The sequence below is a fragment of the Carettochelys insculpta genome, chromosome 23, assembly GCF_033958435.1.
Source record: "Carettochelys insculpta isolate YL-2023 chromosome 23, ASM3395843v1, whole genome shotgun sequence".
In the NCBI taxonomy this organism is placed as follows: Eukaryota; Metazoa; Chordata; order Testudines; family Carettochelyidae; genus Carettochelys; species Carettochelys insculpta.
Window position 1 is genome coordinate 15,527,793 of NC_134159.1, and position 10,911 is coordinate 15,538,703.

General features: G+C 43.9%; 1 protein-coding gene across 2 annotated transcripts in view; it reads left to right on the forward strand.

Annotated features, from left to right (window-relative positions):
- The window catches only part of CPTP (ceramide-1-phosphate transfer protein), a 5,438-nt gene extending 3,087 nt beyond the window's left edge, over positions 1-2,351 (forward strand). Inside the window, exon 3 of one of the 2 annotated variants that reach the window (XR_012642391.1) lies at positions 63-114. Coding sequence is in view for 1 of the 2 variants with exons in the window: in XM_074975988.1 (XP_074832089.1) it covers positions 63-585 (523 nt within the window). In the remaining variant the exon portion in view is untranslated. Of the gene's footprint in view, positions 1-62 lie in introns of both variants that reach the window. The other variant, XM_074975988.1, reaches the window with a different exon arrangement.
- Positions 2,352-10,911: the final 8,560 nt, after the last annotated feature.

The following is a 10,911-nucleotide window of genomic DNA, read 5'->3' on the forward strand; positions in this document are numbered from 1 at the left end:
CTATTATGTAACACATGATTGATTTTTGTTTGTTTTTTTTTGTTTTTTGTTTTTAAATTTAGGTTCCTGAACACCCAGGGCACAATTTTTTCCTTCATTTCAAAAGATGCAGTGACTAAAATACAGATCATAGAGAATTATCGTGAGAGTGACCAGCGAGAAAAGTACTTGACTATACAATCCATGGTGGAATATGAGCTAGCTAATGATCTGGTTGATCTCAAAAAACGATCTGAGCACCCTGACTCGGGCTGTAGAACCATCTTGCGCCTCCATCGAGCTCTTCGCTGGCTGCAGATGTTCTTGGAAGGATTGAGGACTGGCAAGGAGGACTCTAAAACCTCTGTGATCTGCTCAGAGGCATACAGTGCTTCCTTGGCTAACTATCATCCATGGATTATTCGCAAGGCTGCCACCATGGCTTTTTGTGTCTTACCCACTAGAAATACATTCCTTGAAAACATGAATGTGGGCACAGCTGAAGAGGCTGTGGCTATGCTGGGGGATGCTTTGCCCTTTATCTGCAAAGTCTATGATATCACGGAGGAGCTCTATGCTCAACACAAACTGCTTGATCTGCCCTAGGTAGGGGATGTTTGATCAGCAGAGAGCAATATTGTAATTGCTGGAAGAGTTTGCTGTAGGGGAGAGGGGCTCACTCATGTAAATAAGTGATTATTTGTACTAGGGCCTGAAGATTCTTCCTCACTTCCTCCCCTGCCATCTCCAACATATCTATATTAGAAGACATGACTGATCTGATTTGTACTCTTAGGCTTCCTGAAAGAAAGCTGACTTAATTCTTTGCTCTCGTTTCATTAGAAGAAATTCGGAATAACATTGCAAATTCCATATAAGCTTGTTTTAAATTCAAGGGATTTGATGCTTTTCTCTGTACTGAATTCCTTTAAAATTGATACTTTCTCACAACAGTGGGCAACTGATTTCAGTCCACTTATACCGTAGCTTATCACATGCAATGGCTAATACTTCCTGCTCCTCATTCCATTTATCCTCTCAAAAACTACATAGTGTGAAGGTGTGGTGTAAGGATATGTTTCCTCTTCTTTTCCTCTCTCCCCACCTCGCTGTGTGGGTGTGTTGGTCTCTAGGGACAGGAAGTCCCCCTTTTTCTCTCTTCCTCCTCTTTGCAGTTTTCCTGCTCTGCATCTATTCTTTTGGGGTGAGGAATAATCTTTAGTGCAGACTTCACAGAATAACTGAGGGACTTTATGGATATGGAGGCTACAGCTGCAGACACTGACCAAAGAGGAGTAGGCTTCAGGAAACAAAGAAAATGCTGAAAGCCTGGAGAAATCAAGTTCTGATGGTTGGGTGGGGCAATTTATAATTTGTGCTATCCATAAGATCATGGTGTTTGCTGAAGATTAATGCCTTCCAGTCCAAATCAATCATAGCTTTAAAAGGAGAGTAAATCTCTATGCAAGTAGTGTGTATACAATTGCATTAGCAAGAATTGCTATATTTGCTGTGACTATAATAGGTTTAGACATAGAAAGAGGTAAACAAGCTAGTTATAAAATAATGAACTGTACTTAATCAAATATTTTCAAAAATTCTTTCACAAAGAGCACTAGTACTGTTTCTGTAAAACTATTTTAAGACAACTTTCATACCTCACACTGTACCCCTGTAACTTTTTTTTTTTAATGCTAATGAAGTGATGTAGATAAGCAGTATTTAAATAGTCAATAAGGGCACAATGCTGGAACTAAGCATTTATTACTTCATGGCTTTGGTTCAGCTAGCGGACACTACTTTCCTTTAAAATTATATTAATAACATACCTCGAAAGAGTGGGGCTGTGCAGGAATGCTTGCCTTTCTCAGGCTTTTGAAGGGTCTTGGGTCTTGTACAATCAGAGCCTGCAGAACTCAATGAGTGGTTGCTTAATTAGCTGTTTGGCTAGAGACCAGTAATAAGACCAAATAAATTTAACAGTGGACTCTAAACTCTATCTGCAGCATGCACCTCTGCAGATCAAAATCTGTCCATTGAGTATTTCTTAGCTCAAGGATCAGGAAAGGAGGGTTTTTCCCATCTGATTCCAGGATGGATGTTTACCCGCAGTGGTTAAAGGCTATTTATGCTTTTACTGCAGTGCTGTGAAATGTGCCATGTTACAGTTTTGATTTTAAGCTGTTTTTAAAATGCTGTTTACACTAAACGCCATTGGGTACACCCCCACATAATAAGACAATCCAGGTAGTTTCATATTCCAATAGATAAGAAATACTTTTTTTGTTGTTTAGCTAAGTGAGTTTTTTTTGTTGGTCGGATGGGTCAATGATTAAAATGTATTTTATGAAATCAGAATGTCTTGCACTATACACCATGTGAAAAATCTGCATTATTGTAACTGACATTTGTGTAGTGTCTTTGTTCCATGAGCTTAATGTAAAGAAACCTCATCTGAAAACTCCTTGTTCGCCACCTAGACACCCAAGCTATTTAAAATACTATTATTACAGGAAAGCTGTAATTCTTGAGTCCGAGTGATTTTTGAATTAAAGTCACTTATCAGTGGAAAACTGAGTTTGCTTTATACTGTTGTTTTAAGGGGGTTGTATATATTGTGACTGGATTCTATAATGTGCTACACCCACTTACTAAACAGTCCTCACTTTTTTTTAGTAGCACCCTTCAATTTCTATGGAATCTTCAACAAATTCCTAGGCCTACACATTGGCTAGTGATACTTATCCACACTCTGAGATCCCTTTTTTCTTAGCTGCCTGGCCGCGTTGCTAAGGTCATAGCCTCTGTCCCTTACTGCTCATTAAAGCCTGGGTTGTGCAACTGTTCTGCACATATGTCTGTGCATGACGTAAGGGCCAGCCCTGCAGAGTAACTGCAGAAGGGGGGCCCAGATTACATGTGGGTTTAGAGCAGGGAGGAGCCTGGCCTTTCAGTTACAGCATGGTTAACTTGGAATATGAATAGTAACAGAGAGGTGGCCATGTTAGTCTGCACTCCAGCAAAACAAAGCAGCAGAAATACAGCAGTTTAAAGACTAGCAAAATGGTTTATTTGGTGAGGAGCTTTTGTGGGACAGAAGTGAGTCTGCCCCATGAAAGCTCATCACCACACAAATCACTTCGTTCATCTTTAAAGTGCTACATCTCTGCTGCTTTGTTTTGTTAGAATATGAAGCCACTGATGCTCTGGACTCCTGTCAGTATTGAACTTGCTCCAGGGCAGGGGAGGCGTGCGCCAGGCAAGCCAGGGCTGGATGGGCTTACGGGCTGTCCATAAGGCCAGGTGCATGAAGTGGCTCCAGGCAGGGCTCACTGCTGGGGCTTTGCTTCTCTCTCCCCCGCACCCGCCCTCTCAGGAGTGGCTAGAGGAACAGTAGCGCAGGGCTACCTAGAGGCTTACCCCCACTGCAGTGATTGGCAAGAATTCCAGCCAATCGGGGGGAGGGGGGGAGTAAATGGGGGAGAGCTATGGCAGATAAATGCTTTCTGCCATTGCCCAGACTCTGTCACCTGTACACTCCTGCACACCCCTCCTTCTCAGATCCCCAACCTGCTGCTGCCCCCCTCCCAACCAAACCTTTCTACTCCGGCACCCCTTTTCCTGCCCAGATCACACCCAAGAACATACGAATGGCCACACTGGGTCAGACCAAAGGTCCAGTGCTGTATCCTCTCTTCTGATGGTGGCCAATGCCTGATGCCCCAGAGGAAGTGACCAGAACAGGTAATCATCAAATGATCTCTCTCCTGTCATCCATTTCCAGCCTCTGACAAACTGTGGCTAGGGACCCCATTCCCCTCCAACGGTTAATAGCCACTGAGGGACCTAACCTCCATTTATTTAGCTAGCTTTTTCTTGAACCTTGTTAAACCCCTGGTCTTCCCCTTATCCTTTGGCAAGGAGTTCCACAGGGCTACCAGGTGCTGCAGGAATAAAAAAAAAATGCCTTTTGTTAGATTTAAACTTGCTAGTTATTAATTTCATTTGGTCACCTCTATCATATTTCCTGCCTCTTGCTCCCCAGGGTCTGTCTATGTGGCAGTGCTAGTTTGGGATACCTCAGCATCCTGAAATTGTTTAGTCTTTGAAAGGTGCCCATTATATTCAACATTTTTTTTGAAATAAGAAGGGCATGATTTCAGCATCCCTGTACTCCTTGCTGAAGGAGGAATAAGGGATGCTTTCAACAGGCTAAATGATGCAGAGTGTGACCCTGAAAGAATGGAAACTAGAGTGCAACTGGCCTCAGCTGAGCAAGGTTTTATTACATCAGGTAAGAAAGTCAGATCTCAATGAAAGCTTCATATTCCAAGTTAAAGGCCAGGCCAGGGCTGAGCTAGGTGGCTTTCTGTTCTTCGTACTTCTTCTTGGTGTTTTGTTTTTTCATTATTATTATAATTTATTATTATGGTTTTACACCTAACTTTATGTTTCTTTCTATTTTCCTCAGTGGGTTTTACCTTCTACTTTTTTAAAAAAATGCCCTTTTATTTTTCACGGCTTCTTTTACCTGTTTGTTAAGCCACATTGGAAATTTTTTGGTTCTCTTACTGTGTTAAATTTTAATTTGGGATATACATTCACGTTGGAGCTCCTATTATGGTGCCTTTTAAAAGTTTCTGTGTAGCTTAGAAGGATTTATTTTTCATGCTGTACCTTTCCTGCACCCCCTCCCATGCAGATGCCCCACCCTCCTGCCTGTCCAGACCCCAACATTCTCAGCCTGCTCCTGAACCCTCCCTGACCCCCCAATATCCTAAGCCTGCAGTCTTCTCCCACATTGTACCCCTCATTTTGGCCCCACTCCAGAGCCTAGTGGGGCCCACAAAAATCTACCAGCCCTGACCTTACTGTCTTCTGGGGCTGGCCTGTGAAGGGAATGCAATGAATGGTCTCTTTCAGTTGGAGACCATATCAGTCAGGTTTTTGGTTTTTTTTTTTTTTTTGTTTCTCATTTTGTCATCCCCAACTTATTTTTCTTTGGGTCCACACCTCTCAACCTAAAAAAGCTTCCCCACCCCTTCCTTATAGCTTGCAGGGATTGGATGTAGACGAGGAAATATGGCAGAGAATCTAGCTGTGCACCAGAGGGAGCTCATTCACTGAGCATCTTGAACGCAATGTGACAAATTGAACAAGTGCAATTTGCCTCTATAGCTGTGTTAATCATGCACCACGTGGCTCTAGATTTTCTTTCGTCTTATGAAAATGCATACCTTAAAAATGAATCACTGTCTACTCCACTCCTTTGTTTGTATTTCCATAGCACCAGGAGGGCTGATTGTGGGATTTTATTATGCTGAACTCCTATACAGGCAGAACAAAAAGATGATCCCTATCCTGGAAAATTTACAATTTAAATAAAGCTATCACATTGAAAGGAAAAGAAAATATATTTTTGGAACAAAAAGTTGACTTCTATACAGACAGAACAAAAAGATGGTTCATCTCCTGAAGAATTTACAATTTAAATAAGCCTGGAAAAGGAAAAGGAAAATGTATTTTTGGAGCAATGAGTTGACTTTGCAGCCAAATAAGAATGTGAGCAGGTAAATCAAGCCAGCAGTGAGTGATCTCAAATTCTTAGATATATTCCTACACTTGCATTCTGACCCTTTACTGAAGATTAGGGAATGGGACATAAAAAAAAAATCTTACCAAGAGATTTGCAGTCGTCAGTTGATCACTATGCCACAACCCATTGTGGTTAAGAAATTCATAACTCCCTCTAAAAAGGATACAGCAAACTAAACAGTAAATTCATGTACAGAAGTATCACTTGCTAATGGACTTCTTGAACGGCATATGCTAACATCTAGCAGGTCTAAAAAGAAGACAAACCTCCTTTTGTTATTGGGGCTTTGAGGCCAGGTGCATTGTGTGATAACAATGCATGCAGAATCAGTAAGAAGTACATCAGTAAGCTCAAGTGTTAAAACTAGAAGTTCTCCAGTTTAGATCTCTGGTCTTCCTCCTCAGATAGCAAGCTTATTGAAAGCCTCAGTGCCTAAATGACTCTGCTGGAATAGAGATCTCTGAAGAGTTGCACAGAGGATGACATGGCAAACTCAAAGGCACAGAATCACCATTTTGCCAAATAATAGCAGTACAACTTCCCTGTCCTGGAATACAGACTAGCTCTCTGCTTCAGACACATTTCAGTGCTGATTCTGAAGAGGACCCAGAAATCTGTCATAGGATGATCAAAAATTAGATAATCTAGGATCCCTGCTGTCTGAATGCTGTTCCTAAGCTTACTATGTGGGCCTTGAGCATATATTTTTAAACAAACTATGGAATTAAGTTCAATGGCATTCTTTCATTGCAAGTCACTTTTAAGTAGTTAGAGGGTTTCTTTCCCAGCATGATTTGAAAACCAGCAGGCGATGAAACGCATGGCACTGTAGCTAGAAAATCAGTCACTGTAACTTTGGATGAAAAGGCTCAGATAAGAATCAGGAGTGTGGAGAATAAATTTATTACCAGGGGAACCACTTTGAAAGTTGTGGCGGGCTAATAAGTCCCAACGAGAATGAAGACCCAAGGCTGGGAAAGTGCCTCTTTAATGGGAGAGAAATATGTAGTGTGTCCCTAGAGAAGGACACTGAGTTTAATGGCAGCATTTAATATTTTACTACCACATTCCAGCGGTGACTATTCTGTATTCCTCTGCCAGTATTTCATTACCCCCATGTCAAAGCCTCACTGCACTGCCAAGGGGAATTCTAGATAATTTATTCAGCGTGTCTCATGACCTCTGCCCATATTTCTAATCATGTGTTCGCAATATATGGTTTGTTCCTTTTCTTTATGACTAGAGGGGATGACAGGGACCCTCAAGATGCTGACAGTGCCACCCAGGGTTCCCTCTAATTTGGGGGGTGGAATAAATTTTGTTATATGTGCCAAGGCATGTGTGGGTGTGCACCATCAATAGAAGCACATGCTGCCAGCTGTGGGGGTGGTGGGCTCGCTGCTAATCAGTAATCTAAGGAGCCCAACGCTGCAGCTTGCTGTGTGCCCTTGAACCCACTGACTTCGCAGAGCTCTGTTCTAAGTCAGTGGGTCCCAACCTCTTCGCTAGTGCAGACCCCAGTTGCCCCTGCACAAATCATTCGTGGCTCCCCATCAAAGTCAATGCTAGCTGGTATGTACACTTCAGTAAATGAAAAAGGAAAAGGAACTAACATCTAGAATGATGTCTACTCATTTCTGACATCACAGTTCAATTGCACATCTCGTCACAAGAAATTATTGATTGTAACTTTGCAATTTGTTTGAAACTTATTTTCTATGATCATTTTTATTTATCTTTCCCCCCGCCCACAACTGACCCCCCCCCTGCAATACCCTCACTGGCCAACAGGGGTCCACAGCCCCCAGATTGGGAACCACTATTCTACACCAACATTAGCACTGCTCCTACAGTGTTGGAAAGAAGTCATTTCAGCAGGAATAAAAAACATTACAAACCATCTCTGCTTCTGTTGTCTCAAGCAAATAAATCAGCCAAAGGTACCGTTCATTCTGCAATAAAAAGGGAGATGTCAGAAGAAATGTAGCTATTTGAGTCGACAGTATTACATCCCCAAACACCTTTGATTGATCACAGCGATAGCAAGAATTTATCCCTCACAGGGATCAGGCTTACTACTTCAGAGAACAGTCCAACATCAATGTAAAAATGAAAGAAAGGGGATTTATTAGCTACTTGCTTTTTTTAATCCTACCTCCTCCTTCCCCCATGAAACTGATGCATAATTCCTCTAACTGCGTGGTAAGTACCATGAATATAGCAGTTCAGCAAGTGGAGTGCAGGGTTTGGTTGGCGTGAAGGTCATTATATATTGGGTGTGTGCTTACTTCTTGTCAGTCTCACACTGCTGCCTCTGGACATGCAACTTACGATTGCTGCATGGCCCTGGTCCGTAACATTCATCATGGAGCCGGACTGTCAGCATTTGCCATTTAACTACAGAGTCTTTACATGTCTTTTTTTCCTTCTAAAAGGTCACATACAACAAGTTTCTGGTTCTACGTTCCCAGCCAACTGATTCAGTGCCAGGACAGAATAGTTTGGGTGCTATTAACTAAAAACAAATTATGGTTCCTATAAAGGTTAGCTTTTCTTCACAGATTGACTTGAGGAGGAGGCAGTATTCATCACAATAGCAGAGCAATTTAAAGCGATTATCCTCTAAGGGCTTCAGGTTAAAAAAAAATTGAGGCCACATCTACATTACCCAGAAGATTGATCCACTCAGACTCAATCTTCCAGGGTCTGATTTTGTGTGCCTGGTGGAGAGATGCAAAAACCTTCTACTGGGGTTGGCAATCGACCCCTGTACTGCTTCTATCATGGGGTGTAAGGAAGGGCGACAGGAGAAACTCTCCTGTCAACTGTCCTTAGTGAGCATGTCCAAGTAGGTTGATTGCAGATAAGCCAATTTTAGCTAGAATTGTGCATATGCAATCGACTTCCTTGCCTAGTGTAGACCTAGCCTGAGTGGGGGGGAAAAGTAAACAAGATCCGTTAGCACAGCTTTGATATGCATGTGGAGCAAATCCGCGTCCTGGCCGTGGCTTGACCCCTCATGCGGGCATAGCTGTGGTAGATTTCTACCACCCCTTCCCACTCCTTGCACATTCAAATTTGGAAGACCAGGGCACATGCAAAGAGAAATGAGCGTAAGCATGAGTCTCACCCTGGTAATTAGGTGCCAGAACTAAAGCCGATTAATTTTCACAAGAGCCTTTCCATTAATATCAAGAGCTCCAGACCAAGCCACACTCGTGCTAGCAGGTAAACATAACATGGGGTCCTACACTCGCTCGTGTGGGAACAGGTTCTCCACACATCCCTTTTCTATGCACAATACCTGCCCTGCCTTAGAGCAAACCCCAAGTAACATCAGCACATCGTGCTGCTGCTCAAACAGCATGGTGGGGGGGCTACACAGGAGCTTCAGATAGCACATAATCTCTTAGCACAAAGGACGCCAAAATGATTCTGTACATCCATCATCAGCAATGCCCACAAGCCAACGGCCTTTCCTTTCTTTGCAAAGCAAACAATGGCGTGCTCCCAGCTAAGATCAAGCAGAACAGCGGCTGATTGGTCCTCTCTCAAGAAGAGTCACCCTGCCCTTGCAGAGGCTGGGTTTGATGATCTAATTGACAGTACAAGCTCTAGCTGCTCTTACTAGGTCACTCTCCCACAGCTCTCCAATGCGTGAGTGTCTTCAGATAGAACCATCAGGTACCTTGGGACAGACAGGGCCCACACAGCAGGAACCTCTAAGGACTCCCCAGTTCACAATGAAATGGAGTCCTCACAGCAAGTGAAAAAATGAGACCTTATCAGAGCCTGACAGCCAAGTGGGCTGAAGGAAGAGAGAAAATGCAGCAGTGGTGGCTGGAGCTCCAGGCCCCTTTGAATTGTGAGGCAACTGCCCCCTTTCCTCCCCTCCCTGTGTCCACGGGCCTGCCTGCAGCCCACTAAGGCCAGTGGGGTTTGTTAAAAAGGTCTCCCTGGAGACAGGACAGGAGCCCCAGGCATGAGAGGGAAGAGGTGCACTGGGGTTGAGCTGAGGACTGTGTGCAAATGAGGATAGTGGGCAGGAGCAGGATGGCTTTGCCAGGTACCAGAGGAAAGGTGCTGGAAGGGATTGTTTGAAGTAGTGGCCCATGGACAAAGCTGCCAGACTAGGAGTAGGGAAATCCTGTTTGTGGCTGCTGCCTTGGGGTCCCTGTGCTGGAAACCTGGAGCAGTGGGCAGGCCCAGGGTTCCCCCAAATCTCCCCAAGCCATTACAGAGTCTCCCCTTAATAGAGGAAACCAGGACTCTGGAAGGGTTTTCACCCCCCACCCCACTGTGGGCTGGCCCATGGTGAGGATGGCTCAGCAAGCTGTGACCCTGGCCTGTATGAAAGGGAAAGAGGCTGTGTGGAGGGTCACAGTGAGCCTCTGAGGCAAACACTGTCTGCCAGAAGCACAGGACCCACGGGGCAGAGCCAGAGCTTTGCCACAATAGGGAGCACAGTGGGAGCAAATGACTTTTTCCGGACTATACATTAAGTCAGTGACAATGCCATGGACAGGATCCAGGAGTCCAGGCTCCTAATCCCATCACTAGCTACAGGCCCCATTCCACCCTCCAGGAAACATTTGGAAAGTATCTGGTTCCTTTAATCTACCCCCTCTACATTGGCAGCAGCAGACATGACCCTATCTACTGTAAACAAACGAAAACCCACAAACAAGCTGAATTTTCTTTGCCCATTAGAGACAAAGCAGCTTCACCTTCACTTGGCATCAGATGGCACCGTGCTGTGATGAACACCGAACACTGTGTTTCCGTGTGCCCTAGGACCACACAGCTTCAATTTGTTTAACCGCAGCACCGGATGACTGATCAAGCCCTTGCGGGAAATAATATATTGGATCCCTCTGAAAGAAGAGCAGTCAGCGACTGCAATGATTTATGTTCCCCAATGAGGCTTATTGCAAGAAGATATGGGATATTTAGTGTCTCAACTGCACACCATTTTTTGTGATTTTGTCTGCCTGACAAGTAAAATATTTATGAGGGAAGAGGGAAAGAAAAGTTAGAACCTACTGCTGTTGAGATCAGAATCTTTTTTGTTAGTTGCCAGCAGAATTTTTAGCTGGAGTCACGAACCTCTAAGGTTAGGTGGGCACAGTAAATAAATGTCTGATCCCAAGTAACTGCAGGAGAGCAGAAGTAGCCCAAGTACAAAGGAAGGATGATCCTGTGGTTACGACGTGTAACTCAGCCGCAGATGACACAGCTCTGGTCCCGGCTCTGTCACTAGCTCTGGGTAACCATGGGAAATCTACAGAGCCTCCAAGTTCAAAAGTGCCTGAGGTCCAGATGAACAGAGAAGCCAA